At 32.8% G+C, this 16,558-nt stretch overlaps 1 protein-coding gene across 1 annotated transcript; it reads right to left on the reverse strand.

Moving 5' to 3' along the window:
• Positions 1-303: 303 nt before the first annotated feature.
• LOC128238129 (copine-8-like) lies at positions 304-16,493 on the reverse strand. The gene is made up of 17 exons (XM_052953703.1): positions 16,474-16,493; positions 15,421-15,556; positions 14,505-14,719; positions 13,760-13,839; positions 12,222-12,334; positions 11,713-11,837; positions 10,540-10,634; positions 10,073-10,156; positions 7,741-7,809; positions 6,260-6,364; positions 5,946-6,024; positions 5,465-5,521; positions 5,052-5,225; positions 2,273-2,422; positions 1,682-1,792; positions 1,161-1,289; positions 304-1,051 (listed from the first exon to the last, which is right to left on the reverse strand). The coding sequence occupies exons 3-17, from the start codon at positions 14,706-14,708 to the stop codon at positions 788-790; spliced, it is 1,839 nt and encodes a 612-aa protein (XP_052809663.1). The 5' UTR covers positions 14,709-14,719; positions 15,421-15,556; positions 16,474-16,493; the 3' UTR covers positions 304-787.
• Positions 16,494-16,558: the final 65 nt, after the last annotated feature.

Consider the following 16,558-nt stretch of genomic DNA (forward strand, 5'->3'; position numbering starts at 1 on the left):
TCGGGGAAGTAAACGCCCTATTATTACATTTATTTGTTTTACGTGCTCTTAAAGCTGTCAAGTACACACTTAAAGGTCAGCCATCCATCACTAGAATGCAAGTAATGTGTTTGTGCATTTAAGATATTATGATCCGAGATTATTTCTATGTCTAATTTATATTTATTAACCATTATATTATTTTTGCATGGTTAACATTTTGAAAGACACCATAATGACGCTTTTATTATGCTATGATACATATAAGGAAAGTAATAAATCAAAACTTAACTATAATCATTAGACATAATTTTATTACTTTGTTCCTTAAAAACATTATTTATAATAAAAGCTCTCGTGAAAACTTATAATAATAACATAATATCCAAAATAACTATCAAAAATCAATGTACGCTATCATTTGTATATTTTATTACATAGTGACTAGTTGCTGAACTGTTTTTATAGTTTTTTATTGTACTTTAATGTTACAATACAATACAATATTAGTATTTATAACATATGCCATCCAGCGAAAAAATACAATCATAACATGCAGTATATGTAAGACTAGCGCTATGTGGCATTTTTGATTAAACATGGATATGCATGAATAGAAAATCAAAAAAATAAATGTTTAGCACAACATACGGAAATAATGTTTAATTTATATCATTACCAGGAGTAAAGATACATATACATTAGACATTTAAACGTATTATTACCACTTTAAAAGGCATATTATTCCATACCTGTGTCAGCATAGTCACATTTATAATATAACAACTGCAGGTGATTGTATAGAAACTTACGAACAACTATTGTCAAGCACCGAGCCACAGGTAGGGCATTTGGGATCCGTGGCGTAACTCATAGAGTTCCGACTTATTAGGCTGGTTCTAGAGGCCGACTTTCTACTAAGTCCTCTACCCTCGCTCTGGCATGTATTTATCAACGAAGCAGTAGAATTAGATCTTGGTAAACTGGTTGAACTTGGCTTGTTTGGTATTATATCCTTCCGCCGCATGTATTCTGTAATCTGCGATGAAATAACTGCTAGTGTTTCACGGGCCTAAAATTGTATAATTTAAACATTATTAGAATATTGTAATTAGTTATTTCAATTTACCCTCATATGAATAAAAAGACCTGCGCAAAATGTAATATTAGCTTATACATACCAGTCGGTCGAGATCAATGGTTTGTCCGTTCTCCCGTGAGAAAGAGATGAAATGTGCATGCTTGCGGTTGAGTGACATCATTCTGTCTTTTAAGCCAACAAAACCTATGCTATCTTGACTGAAGCCTTCCTGATCAAAATATAAAGGTGAAATACAGGTATTAAGTTTTGATGACATTTTAATATATTAGTCATTCGGAAATGAAAGTAACTTCAATCTAACAAACATTTATCTATAATTAAAATTTCCTGTACCAACGAGTGGGGTAGCATTAAACTCAACATTAACAAGCCGTAAAGCATTTTAATAAGACCTAATGTTTTGTTTCTTCTTTCTGGATAACGAATGACACAGCTCTTTATATATACCTACTGCCAATTTTCCATTAAACTAAACTGAAAAATTGCCATTAAACTTAACTCAAAAAACCCATTGTTGATTTGTAATTCCGCATTACACTTCGTAATGTTTATTATATTGGTTTAGTACGTTGTAAACCTACGGAGCTATGTTCTACTAACCATGAGCGTAAAGTCTGCTGGACCGACCCCGGCAAACACAATCGTTAAGGGCAAGTGACTGATGGAGTTCAGGCGTTTAAGGACGTCATCTATGTCGTTCAAAATGCCATCCTAAAGTAATAGAACATTTTGAGGGAGTCGTTTAAGACAGTCACTGATTAATTTTTTTGCACTTACTCCACCGCCTCAAGAAGTTCAAGAGATGTAACGTAAAAGAAAGTGAGAGGGTGAATTGCGTTCAATTTGTAGGCGAGACTTCTTGTGCTATGCCAAATTTAACCAAATATTTTTTATTCTGCCTTAAGTCTGGTGGCTGAATGTTTAAGAAATCATCGCTATTTTTTTTAATTGATTTTGTTTTAATATAGAATATTGTTTTGTAGGAGCAGCACTCTCAAATGAAACAAATTATTGTTGTTAAAACATATGTTGTTGTTTATTTATTCGAAAAATAAAGAAACAACAACATATGTTTTAACAACAATCATTTGTTTCAACAGATGTCTTTAAAATGAGTTTTAAATTTAAAACATACATATTGACATTAACATAAGATAATCACAAGAATATGGTAAACTCTCTCGATCCTACCGTAATGACAAGGAGGACATGGTAGACCTGGTTGTCCTGTGCGGGCTCACGCACCGCCAGAGACTCAGCAAAGGAGATCACTGGCTTCAGTCGAGTTGGACCCGACATTTGTATATGCTTCACAGCTTTCTTGTATCGGCTGATGGCTTTCTATTGTAATTAAAATGAAACATTTATTAAATTGTATTAATTTAAGGTAAGTTATAATCATGAGTCAGTAATTTTGCCTGACAATGTAGGTCACATTTAGTCCTTATCCGGGGACGTCATTTCCCTCAATAATTTGACTGACATGCCCCTCACTAATACGCATTCTGCAAAATATCCAACTTTGATAGATCCTCTTTTTAGGAACTTCCACAAAGCAAACACGGGCTTGAGAGAAGACACATTCAAAATTGTAATGTAGGTTTAGTTGTTTATTTAGCAAAACAAATACATGTGTTTATTTCATACACATGTAGAGTATGAGTGCTCTGCAACTTTTGCAAAATAAAACTACATCAGACACTAATTGTCATTATATTAAATATAAAAAAGGATTTATGTATAAAGCAATTACATTTAAAAGTGGTTGGACTCATGAAGTTGTACTCAAAACAACTATGTCTTGCACCAAACGACCGACAAGACATGCATTTGACTCAGTTGAAGTATATAAGTTATGAATTTGACTCTTTAAAGACAATCCAACGGATAAACGAGAATATCGTTATTTTGGATCAACCCTCGTACATTATTATCTAAACCGAATTAAGGTGATTTACCAAACAAAACGTAGGACATATATTATACTTATAAAGTTATCAATGTGGGTGCTGTACAAAATCGACTTATATGACATACATTGGATTCTATACAGTTATACATTTGAAGCTTTATTGATCGACATATCGGACTTATACGGATTTGAGTTTGAGTGTTTTACGAATGTACACAGTGTTTGCAACATTAGGATATAAAATGGTTGTACATGTCTAAGCAAAACAGTCCACATTCGGATGGAAACGGGCTCATTTCAAGCGCATTAACTTTAATTATAAAATGCTTCAAATATATGTAGTCAATATATCTTTTTTTAAATTCAAAATAGCTTGTTTGTCTAAGATATAAAGTATTTTGTTTACAAAGCAGTGTTGTTTTATAGCTGGGATAGATGTACTGATCCAAAATTTTATGTTTTGTTATTGAGAAGATGTATATTATTTTCATTTCCTGATTAAAGTAAACTATTGCTGCTTTATAGTTGGTATATATGAGCTGAGCCCAAACTTTTCTTTTGTAAGAATTTTCCTCTTCACATTAGAGTCACGGAGTCCGCCAAGGGAAATAACCCCTCTTGAAAACTAAAGTTTTTGCTTCAGTTCTCAATATATCAATACTCAGATATCTGTGTTTGTAGCTTTCTGCACACTTATGAAACAGTCGTGTATTAGGCGTATAAACACTAACATGTGCAAACTAGGTTATTTTCGTGACAATATATTAAATCACTATAGTTTGTAAAGCAGTTTTGTGACCCAAACAATGCCTGAAACGTGTATATAAAATGGTACATTTGTGTTTCAAACTTCAAATGTTAGGTTTGTTTTGTAGATATGTTCATTGTTAAACACTCTCTGGTCATCAGCAAGATAATTTAATGCAGTATTTTAAGGCACACCAATCTTCGCGAGGCAAAATTGGAGTGTTCATTTGAGCAATATTGAACTTTGATGATAAGATGCTTTAAAAGTTTGTAGTCAATATATTTTCATTGCCTTAACATTCAAAATAGTTTGTTCGTATGAGCAATTGCGCATATTTATAATAAAACAGGGAGTAAGCAGTTGACAGATAGAGTGTTGTAATTTTGGATTGCTAATAGTAATTCCTGCCAAGAAGACACTGGGGGTCAAATAAGGCTTGATGTGTCTCTAAAATGTTTTAATGCTAATATTTTATTTTTTTTAAACTGGTGACTCGAAATTCGATTATGCGGTTTGGCTAAAAACCAGTTGTCTGCTACATGTGGTTTAGAAAAAAACACCTTTTTAAGCATAATCCACAATATGGACTACATTTATTGATTTTCAAAATGCCGCTGAACAATATATATGTTGATATCATTTGCAAGTTATTTGATTGGCTTGACTCATATTTATCTAAAGGTTTGTGGTTGATCTGATTTTATTGTGAACAAAATAATCTTTATCTATGTGTTGTTATTTTGACCGCTGTTATTATTCGTAATGGGAATGAATGTTTATAAAACGTTTCATTAATAACTGAAAGGCATGCAAAAAAATAAGATTTAAAGATAAATAAATCTAGAACTATTTCTCAACACTCCGACATTGGAATGACAGTCCAAGTTATTTGCGATCAAAACTTTGCGTGAGGGGCGTCGCACGGATACCTGGATATCAAAGAGGTGTTCTAAAAAAGGGGTATTTAGAAAAATTAATCAAAATGATAATTAATATCCAAAGATTAGCAAAAACGAAAAATAAATTCTTGATACTGCGATAGTTGAAAAGAAACGATTTACGATGCGGCGTACGAATGACTGTGTACCTCATCGTCTATTTAAACTGGTCAATTGGGGCGTCCCACGAGAAGCCGGGTAGCGACAGGCTATGCAAAATATGGAATTCTGAGAAATTGAAATACGAATAAACAAAATATGCATAAAAGGAACTGAAGATGTGGTGTGGGTTTTTTTTCAGATTGAGGTCGCTCGATTGTATGCGTGATCATAAATTAACTATATTTTGACACACGTGACAAATATATTCACCTCAATTCCATATTCGTGAAACCTGTTCCACTCGTTCGAAAGTGGAAAACAGTGATTAATAACAGACGACTTTTTCATCTTGGCGCCAAATCCAAGCATACCAATTTTCTCTTCTGTGCAGTAACGGCAAATAACTCCTCCTAACGCCTCCATAACTTCCATGTAAGGTGTTTTCTATAAGAAAAAAAGTAGTGTTACACTATGGAGTTGTTGCGAAACGCAATTATCATTATGCTTTGGAAACATATATATCAGGAAGGTAAAACATTGCTTAAAACATTGCTTAACATTCGAATTTGGAAGTTTCAAAATCAGTGTTTGAAATTTCTACAGAAAATAAGGTATTATATTGACAAGAAAAATCAATTTAAGAACCAAGTTTAAGAACAAAGTCATGAAAATTGCAGTTATACCTTATTTTCAGAGACGTCGTGAAGACTCCTCGTCTGTTCAGGTGTTCCGTTCGATGCCTAAAACAGAACCAAATATTTTCATCTTCTACGTTAACAAGAATGTCACAGGGACATGGAAACATGAAATATATTTATTTAAATTAAACTGGCTGTAAAGAACGTTATTTGAAATGTTACGAATCATTGCACATAATAAAATAATGGCACATTGTGATACATACGAGATATAAATGAAATTATGTCGGACAGTAATATATCCACTGCATGTATATATACATGCATTATTATACATGTCAATGCATATACTTGTTCTCTTTTAAAAACATTATCTTTAAAAAAAGCTTTCAAACTTTTTATGAATTTCAATAGTATGACCATGTGTATATAAATAAAAGCAATATGGTTCTCATGCTATTATTGTGTTAGCCTTTATTTAAGGAATAAACATTCTGGTCGTAGACAGAAGCGGACACATACATACCGTAAAGTCTATGGCGACGTTAAGGGTTAGTTTCATCCCTCCTGTGACATAATCCAATAACGAGTAGTCACAAACTACCCTGTAATGAGGATGAAGAAACAATATAAAAGTCTAAAGGTAACTGGTGAAAATAAAAACAAATGCATTAACAAGCATGGTGACATTTTTGTTACAACTTAGTTTTTTAAACTATGCGTTTATTTCGTGGACACTGGCGAAACAAAATGTGTTTCAAAAAGGGTTACTCTTTGATCAAGGGAGATCAATGGCTTTTCATTATCATTTAATGGCATATAATATTGACCTTATCTTACCTAACTTGAAAGAAGCGCAGGTACCCTTTATTTGTGATTTTAATACTGTCTGTTAGTTTTCCTTCTTTCTTCGGCGCAAGAGGTAGCTCTTTGTAATGGCCCTCCCTTAAGTTAAAAACATTGATCATAACTCTGTTTGTTTTTTCTTGAAGCCAATGACTTCTTGTATTTATTCGTGTTAATCCTGACAGAATACTAACAAAAACGAATAAGAAAGCATGATATACATATCATTTATTTTCAATGAAACATTTTTAAATCATTGTATATTAAGTACTCTATAGCTATATACGTATGCCATATCTGAAATACGAAACAAAAATTGAACGATAAGATATGAAATAGGTCACAACCGCAAGTCATAACCTCTATAAATATTGTAAGCTTAGGAGTGTGTATTACTTTGAAAAGAAATGTCTTTTCATAAAGCAAAACGATTTTAATGCCTTTAATATTTGAGTATTTTACTTGAATTATTAAGTTAGGACTGTAGAAACGTTTTACTGTTAAGCAAGTTCCGTCTTTTCCAAACTTGCCATTTTGTTTCAATGGTTATGGTGTTGATAATTTGCATTTTACCGGATTGTTGAAAGAAGTTTCCGAGTAATACAACATTTTTATCAAATCAAATTTAGAAACAATACTTTTCAAAAAGGATTGCGCATGATCATATTTCCAAAGTATGTGACTGGACGTCTCTCGTTCCTTATCACAGACATTACGTATGTCGTTCGAAAAAACGAAAATGTTTAGCTTAGATACGAATTGGTGTCAATATTTTTTTATTTAAATTCATGCTATCATTTTATTTATTAATGTTGCGCCTATGCATGCAGGTATTTTGTAGCATATGCCGGAGTATGTAGTAATGCACGAGTAAAGACGTTCAAACAACCAGTGTGTTTCTACACTTACTTCTAGTCGCACAAACATTGAAATTGTTTAGCTTTCAGAGAAACCTTCGTAAGCAATTGCATTTTCCGTTCAATGGAGGTTAATGCAAGAAAATATGTTCCAATTTTTGTTGTTTTTTCTTCATTTTCAAAACTGAAAATGTGTTGTCTATTCTTAAGTTTTAGTTCCGCCTATTATATTTCTTTCTTAAGAAATAACTTAAAGTTGATAGATTGACCGTCATGTATCCGTTCGCTTATAATTAAACCTATTTTGTTAATAAATGTTACTGCCGATTTCATTAAAATTATTTGGATGTCTAGTTGCGATTATTAGCTTCATTTATTAATATGTCTGCCTCGCGTATATAATGTGCAAGGTTCGCATCCCAGATATTGTTGAAACATGAAATTTATCTTTGTTTTAAAAACGAATAGTCAATTGGTGCACGCCGCGTATTCAGGCTTTTCTTTCGTGTACTGGGAGTGGAAAAATGTCTTTGCATAGATTGCACCCATGATCGGGAAAGAAGCGGCATATCCGGTTTCATGCATGCATAACAATAATTGTCCATAGTAGTAACCTACTGTTGTATAGAGTTAAGGTCTCTTAGCGTTGCTACCCGTCGGCCCAGCATTTTATAATCACCAGTTCCACTAAAATGATAAAAAAAAACGCTACATTAATTCAAATATTCTTTCATCCACTATCCATTCCCGGAAGTGCTAAATGGATGATCAGAATAGAAGAAAACACATCAGTATAGTTAGTTAACGTAAGCATATAAAGCACATGAAAATAAACGTAAAATATACTAGTATGAAATAAAATATTAACATTTTTGATAAATATATCATTGAGTGGTACTATCCAAGGTAGTAAATAATGCCATTATCGGCCTTCCGGGAATATTATTACTCAAAGGTACCGCGCAGCCATATATTAATCTCTTAAACATACAACATCATTACAAACTAAAGTTACTGTTAACCGTTACGCATGTAAGAATGTCCTTTAAGGTAATCTGATAAATTAAAGTATCTTATCTTTAAAGTCTTGATAAAATACAAAAATGTACTGATAACAAAAACAAAAAAATATGCCATCATTGTATGAAAAGCTATATCAAATTCGGTTATTTTAATAATCTTTCCATTGTAGTTTAAATTTGAACTGAAAATCAGATGAAGACGCAAAAGACATGTTAAGAACAAAACTATTAACTCTCTGTTCAATACTTTTCTTTGTTTTGTTTTTTTGGTAAGCCAACTAAATGCAAAACAATGGGCAGAAAGTTTATACCTAAAGTGCTGATAACTCAGTGACCGTTTCTATAATTTGCAACCTTTATTTAAAATATAAATATAAAATTAATCTAAACATATCTCTTGAAATTGATTCTCAGCATAGCAGTGTTGTTATTATTTTTTGTGCCAAATTGTAACATAGTCTAAATATATTTTTTCTATGACCACTCGTGAACAAATACGATCTCTATTTTATTTGGGGAAAAGCCTAATGATGGTTATTATAGTTTGAAGAGCCTACAGTCAACGTTTAACAAGAAACGCCGCAATGCGACAAAACCAGGTTTGTAATGATTGACAGAAGAACTTCAGCCTGCGTCTGTTTTTCTATTTTCAGTAACAGTGACCTTGACCCTAGGGACCCCAAATGCAATCCATTAAAAGGTATCCATAAACTCTTCCTTTATACCAAGTTGGGTCAGGATATGTCAACCCTGACTTAAGTTATTCAGTTTCTGACATTTTTTTTATTTTTAGTAACAGTGACCTTAACCTTAAATCTAGGGAGCCCGGACGCAATCCAATGAAAGGTATCAATAAACTTTTCCTTTATACATGGTTTGGTTAAGATATGTGGACCCTGACTAAAGTTATTCAGTTTCAACTATTTCTCTATTTTTAGTAACAGTGACCTTGACCTTTACCCTAGGGACCCCAAACACAATCCCATGAAAGTATCCATAAACTCTTCTTATAGACCAAGTTTGATCAAGATATGTCAACGTTAAACAACATATACTACACATGAACAGAGCGCTATCCAATGACTTGTATTATACAAACTAAATAGCCTACTTAAAATAAAAAATAAAAAATAAACTTCACGGTTTGATGACTCTAAGATTGACAACCAACACGACATAAAGACACTTTGAAAATTACAACTCCATAGAAATAAATTGTAAAAAAAAACATAGCAAAAAAATCCAGTGTGCATTGTTCATGGGAGAGCAATGTTATATTTTTTTTTCTCTACCCGACAATGAATAAGGGTTTTACATCTTGGACATGAATCTTGCAAAAACGTTTATGTAACCGATTTATCCAAAGATAGGTTTAACATGTATTAAAATAGTATGTCCTGATATATTCCACAACTAAATCCCTAAATAATCAAAGCAAAGATATCCTTTAAGTCACTTCGACAATAACTGGTGGGGCCTAAAATTATTAACTTTTGAAAACTACTTTAGGTAAATTCCCTTGTTTCATATGTGTGTGTAATGGAGTTAATCTAATTGAATAAAGGAAAACTGTATCAGAGTTTTGTTGAAAAATTGGTGATGTATCTATATGCAAATGTCCTTTGACAATATTTGTTTATGCAAAAATACTTCAGACAATTTAATAAAAATATTCTTGCTGTACTTTTCAAATCTTTTAAATAAGATAGATATTCAAACAGTAGAGAATTCCTTTTTTCCTTGTTATCAAATACAGAAGTCTTTAAACATAAACGATCATCACAAAGCACAATGCATTGCAGTTCTGATAGTGTGAAGTATTTGGATACCTTAGACCATGCCTAGTCTTATAGCACATCAACGATGCAAATTATTGCTTTATTAAATTCGCCACTGTTTCAAAAATGATAATATATTGTGTTTCTTACCTGTGGTGCCAGACTGCAAGCTCGAGCTGACGATCCCAATCTCCATTACACAAACGTTGTAAACCAATCTCGAAAGGACGCCATCTGTCGTGGAACACTATCCAGTAAATGACTTGCACAAATAAATGTGTTCAAAGAGCCTATTATGTATCCATAATTAAGCATTTCATCTTTATATGAGTATGTGCCAATAAACGACCTTACACTGTACCGTTCTTCTGGGACGGTGTTCATAAAACATCTAACTCATTTTCACTTGTACTTTTTTTTCTTTTTAATCTGCCTATGAAAGTTTTAAGAAGTTGCCTAAAGCTTAGAAATGATTAACAATAATTTAAGAATTCACCCACATTAAAAATATTTATATTCAGTACACACAACAATCTCCTAAAAACACAAAAATACAATGTTTAAGTATGCCTCAACATGCAACCGATTTTTTGGACTTATCATGGTAAAGAGGAAACCTGGGATGTTGTGTCTTCTTGTCCGTCTCCGTGCGGTAGATGGGATGGAACGTCACATTGTCGATACTGCGGGATATCTCAAGGTACACGTCAGGCTGTAACACATACAAAAAAGCCAACGCTCGCCTGTTTTTCTTTCAAAATCAAGAAACATATCTTAAATACACTACCTAGAGTGATGGGCATTGCTTGAAATTTGTGACGTCATCAGGGGAAATGAGTTATGAGGTGACAAAACTGACATTTACAATTTTGCAAGGCAAATTACCTCCCAAACAAGCAGTCATAGTAAATTTAAATGTGTTTTTATAGTTTCTGAAGTTCAATGTTATATTATATACGTCATTGTCGTTATTAAAGTGTACGTGAATACTTTCACATGGTCACTTTTTGCAGCCGACGTCACAATTGTATCGTCATGGTGAACATTATTGCAGGACATTTTGCAATTCAAAACACACAACATCTATGGAACAAATTAAACAACTTTATTGCATTGACGCCAATGAATGTAACAATATACAAACACGAAGCCCTAAAAAAAGCAAGTTCAGTAATTTCTGTATTTTTTTAATTATCTTAATGAAATTTTATATAAACTCAAAAAAATGTAATGACAGACAATTATCTTTCGATGCATTTTTGCGTTATCTGAAATTAAGAATCAAAATAGAAGAGCAAATAGCATTAAACAATGATAATTTTGAAACCCACAGAAATGAATGGGAAATACTCAATATTCTAAACAACTAATATACATAGGAAGACACATCTGGCCTAAATAACGCATATCACATCATTGTTTCATTTTCCTCATATAAATAAAGTAATATTTAAACATAAAAAGGGACATCACTTTACGTGTGTGTGCGTGTGTTTGTGTGTGTGCGTGTGTGCGTGTGTGTGTGTGGGGGGGGGGGCGATGAAAATGTTTTTCTACACAACATAGATATGTTTAAGCATATATATATATGTTCTTGATGCATTATGTAAATATGATATATGTCGAAAAATAAATGAGAAAAAACAACATTCTTGCAGGACGATAAAAATGGTTGAACCATACTAGTCTTCCTCTCTATTATTCAAAGAATGAGCAGTTCAAAACATATTTTGATAATAAAAAAACAGACGTTAGGGCACAACATGAAGCAAACGAAAGTCCAAGAGTACCTTTTTGCCTAATAGCTTGCCTATCTTGTTCAGTTTGTGTGCACCGACATGGAGCGACACCTTATCACGACATTCGCGCATGCGCTCAGACGTAATTATGATAAGCCCGCGACCTCGCGCGCTACCTGAAAATAAAACGAGAAACGGTCGACTTTTATCCGATTTATCATTCATCCACAGTTCAATCGTCGTCAATGTGAATCATGCAATGAATATTAAATAGTTGGTCCTTCTTATGCTCACAATAAATGCTTCACACTCAAAAGAACCCAAATGTATTTGTATGGGCTGTATTAACATTCTTAAAAAGTGTTGAACTCGAAATGTACTTAATTAAATCATATGTAACTCATGTGCGGTAATCTTGTAGTTAAATGAAACTATTCTATACACAATTATATATTATGACGTGTTATGTTAATTGAGTGGTCTTGATACCTTTTCAAAAACAACATACGCTCGTAAATATCATAAAAATGTTTCAATTTAATGGGATCAAATTGTTTAACCTGGTACACGGAGTGTTTTACAGCGAGTGCAGATACCCACTTCCGGATCGACAAGATCAAGGGACGACAGCTCCACTGAGCCAACAAAGTCGTGATGATGGAGTTCCGGGGACCTGTCAATGAAGATAATTTAAGCATACCTTATCACATATTAGGGCGCAAAGCCTTCCTTCGCACAGTCATTCACTGCAAGGAGGGATAATTGAATCTTTATCCCCACAGTTATAGGAACAGAACAGAACATTGTATTCGACTTATACAAGTGTACATCTTACATATAGTTATTTATATAAACATGACACGTATTTAAACTTAAATACATAATATTATATAATTGAATTTAATGAAGGAATGAAAGTTGATGTGAATTCAATACAACATCATTTTTATGTTAACATCGGCAGTGAGGGAAATTTTCAAAAACTACAATATTAAGTTGTAAAATTAATACACCCGACCCGCACCTATTCTGTTGAAATTCGTGAACAACTAATGCGACAACGCTTTTAAACGCCTTTAATAAGAATATTCATAAGTCACAAGTGTAACAATTTTTGGTAAATGTGTAACAGTATTATGTGATATTAGACGTCAGTCATTTGGGTGATGTACTTATGATTTATGCAGTGTTTGTTCAGTAGAATTGTTTTGTAAGTTACATAATGATCAAGTCAATCAAAGCCTAATTGGCGGCTTAAGAAATAGACAGTTTTGCTTAAATGGCCAAATATATGGTTCAATATCCATTTCCATCCAAGAACTTGAAACGGAAAACCTCATGTAAGTCATTGACGCTAAAACATGCTAAACCATCCCAGCATAATGCACAACGATCAACCATTGTCAACTGGCACTTCGTCGTATCATTGAGAGTTTAAAGTAAAAGTCAAATTATCGAGCATAGGAACCTTTAATATCCACACTCAATATTTATCAATATGGCCATTTACCAATCAGACAGAGTTTGTTTACAACGTCGAAAATATACCTGTTTTAATAATAAGATAGATTACTTGTCGAACGTACGACATACTAAATGACATTGACGAACATTGACACCCTACTTCAACGTCATGAATACAATGTATGCTGCGCTGTTATTCCTAACCGTGACCTTATTTTTTCGTCAATAATTCGATTAGCGCTCACTATAAATTGGACTTTTTAGTTGCCATTTACATACAATCATTTCCATCTGGTAGCAGAGAAACTGGCTAAGAATCTCCTCTCATGCAATGCAAGAAAAGAAAATACGACGTGAAAACCTACACATATTTATAAATCATATACCATGTTGCAATATTGGTTTTGCCGAGTATAAATAAACTGGTCAATCGTTGATTCATGATATATTGAAAGAACGACACGTACATCATGTATTGAACAATCAAAATAAAAAATAGAAAAAATAAATAATATGACTTGATATGAAAAGGACTGTGTCAATTTCACGTTATGTGAATCATGTCCTCTTAACTTAAGAATGAAACAAAAATATACGACTAAAGGAAATACTGTGTTAATAAAAGTTTGTTTACCTGTGATCAATGTCGTAAACAGAAAACATGAAATTCTGCAGCACGCTCGGGTCGAAGTCCAAAACAAAGGATCCAACAAACTAGAATGTTAAATATAGAGTAGATTGGAAATGGACAGCTTTTTATGTCTATTAATTGTAATTTGATATCTTAAATAACCTAATTGTAAAATTTCGACCTCTGTAATAACTTTATTTTGACAGCTTTCATAAGTATTCCATAGTATCAAATTATTGGTGTGGTATCAGTTTGCTTATATATTGTATGCAATTATAGATATGTTAAATGTTAAGATAACATTGTCATCTGTTAATTTAGGCTAGGGTATATAAAGCTTGCGAATGGGTTTCAGTAATTGTGGTTATCCGCATGACCAAAGTCATATACAGCGTTTAAACTAATTTGTGAAACAAGTACTAACAGTTATCCCAATGACTCTTGCTGGAACACTGTTTCATAGGATTGTTCTTAAGCTGAAAGGGGGACTAGAATACGCGAAGGAACAAGACTTTTCGAGCTAAGAAACCATTAACTTAACACACTTGGATTTCCACTGGGTACTCCGGTAGACAAGTTGTCGGCTAAGAGTGGTCTTGTGGCAAGGCGTCCGATTGACGAAAATGACGCCGTGGGTTCGAGCCCAATCTTGCATGTTAGACTAAGTCTCATTCTTATACATTTTGCAAAAGCTAAAATAAAATCCTCAAAGTTAAACTGACCGTGTGCAGTACAAATAAGAATGTACCTTTGGGTTTAGCGTATTCTTGATGGCTTCCGTCCGCCCCACCTCGCGCCACTGTCCGAAGTGTTTGTAGAAGAGCACACATATTGGGTCGCTTTTTGTGCAGGTATCCGGATTTGTGAGGCCCGTACAGCTAACCAGAATCTCGTATCGCGTACCTGCTAGAGCACTTCCGGTCCGCGATAGGCTACCATCCCCCGCCTCCATATAAGATCTTACTGAAAATATACTTCCCTGAATACCACAAGTTTGAGCTTAAGAAGGACCTCAATGTTAAAATTCTGGGGCCCGTTAAAGTATCTTATTAATAGTCGAAGAAACTTCAAAAAAACTTTATAAACGTCATAAATGACAAGATATATTTTTATTTTATTTTCTTAGCTTTGTGTCCATCGTTTATATTAGCTAAAATTTAATTAACGCATATAGATAGCAAATAACGAAAGTGTGACACTAAGATCATTTTTATTTACCCCTGTTTCTTGATTACAAAGGGTTCCTGTGCCGATATTCAAAGAACAAAATCACTTCCTAACTTTAGTCAATTTCCTAAAATCAGCATTTTAAAAACAAAACAAGACAATAAAGGTGTTTTAAGTATGTACATGACATACACTTGATAAACATCAAGTATTTTAGTTAGTGTTCATTTAAGTAATAAATCATAATCAAGCAGATATTTTTTGACATTGGAAAAATTATCTAACTATTTCAGATGCTCTTGAATTCGTTGCAAAACTGCTAGCATATTACGATTTATTAAAAGTACTTAGCTTGAAATGCTAGATTTAGCGCTGACACAATCAAATATTTATGAAGCCATAAAAATGCTCGTATTGTGAGACAGTTTGTATAATGTTTTAAACTTAAAAGTAACATAATAACAAATTATACATACATTCTACAAAATAAAACATACCTTTAATAATAGATATCCCTCCAGTGAATCCATCTTGTGTCGGAAATTAACACTGTAGAAGCAAAGTATTCACTAAATTTACCACTTCAATAGTATGTAATAGAGTTCCAAAAATAGTTTTTGTTTTGGAATTTGTCTACGCATTTGAAAGAACATGGCAATTTACGCAAAAGAATGAGCAACGTGAGAAATATAATCCGATTCTTAAGATAAATTTGAGCAAATTATGAAGTGACAAAAGTTATTTTGATGTAATTGCGAGACAATGCAAGAACAGTACCGGCTTTCACAATGTATTAAGTGGATAATTATCCTTTATATTGGCATTAACACATAATTTGTCCAATCTTGTCTTTCATAAATAAATTTGCTAAATAACATAATTGATGCACTATGATAATGGAATTTGGTTAAAATGTATTTACTACAAATCAATACCTTTAGAACTCCCAAATGAAAGGCCTTTTTGAAAGAAGCATTCATACAGCGATCAAATGGTTAAGGTGAAAGTCTATACAAATATTAGGTAATAAGGAAGGTAAATTTATATTTCGTATTAAGTTCTGATTTCAACAAGGTACATGTGTACCAAAAATCATTATATCTGGTAAAAGTTAAAGAGAATGAAAAAAGTCTTCTTTAAAGATCGATACAAATAAATGCTAATATTCAATGTAAATGCTTAAGGAACTACTGTATATGAATGAAAACAGAAAAACGTTGCAGATAAATGTTAGACAAATACGATTAACATTAAACAAGTTTTCTTTACAAATATGTTCCCGCTTGCCGATTATATGCACTTAGAGCTTTTCATAAAAAATAAAATTCCTGATATGTAAGTTAAGTATTTAAGCTTAACCGAATTAATATAATAAACTCCTGAGTCTACTGACCATTTCAATATCCAGTTAACATCAAGTTAACAATGGATACTACTAAAATATTTATACTAATATTGCACAGCAATGTACTTATAAAGTTCGCCATTCACACCAATGAATTACTTTAAACTTATTTAATAGAATTCAATATCCGTGGACATTCACTTACACCCCCCCATTATCAGTATTGCCTAGAGAGTCATGTTAACATCTGAAATATCCTATTGATATCATTTTCTATAGCTATCAAAACG

This window comes from Mya arenaria, chromosome 6 (assembly GCF_026914265.1).
Source record: "Mya arenaria isolate MELC-2E11 chromosome 6, ASM2691426v1".
Lineage (NCBI taxonomy): Eukaryota > Metazoa > Mollusca > Bivalvia > Myida > Myidae > Mya > Mya arenaria.

Coding starts and splice junctions, on each gene's coding strand:
- LOC128238129 (XM_052953703.1), bottom strand. CDS start 14,708: ATGGAGGCGGGGGATGGTAGCCTATCGCGGACCGGAAGTGCTCTAGCA. Junction 12,335..13,759: donor GTTTACGACATTGATCACAG/GTAAACAAACTT, acceptor CTTCATTGACAG/GTCCCCGGAACTCCATCATC. Junction 1,052..1,160: donor CCATTGATCTCGACCGACTG/GTATGTATAAGC, acceptor ATACAATTTTAG/GCCCGTGAAACACTAGCAGT.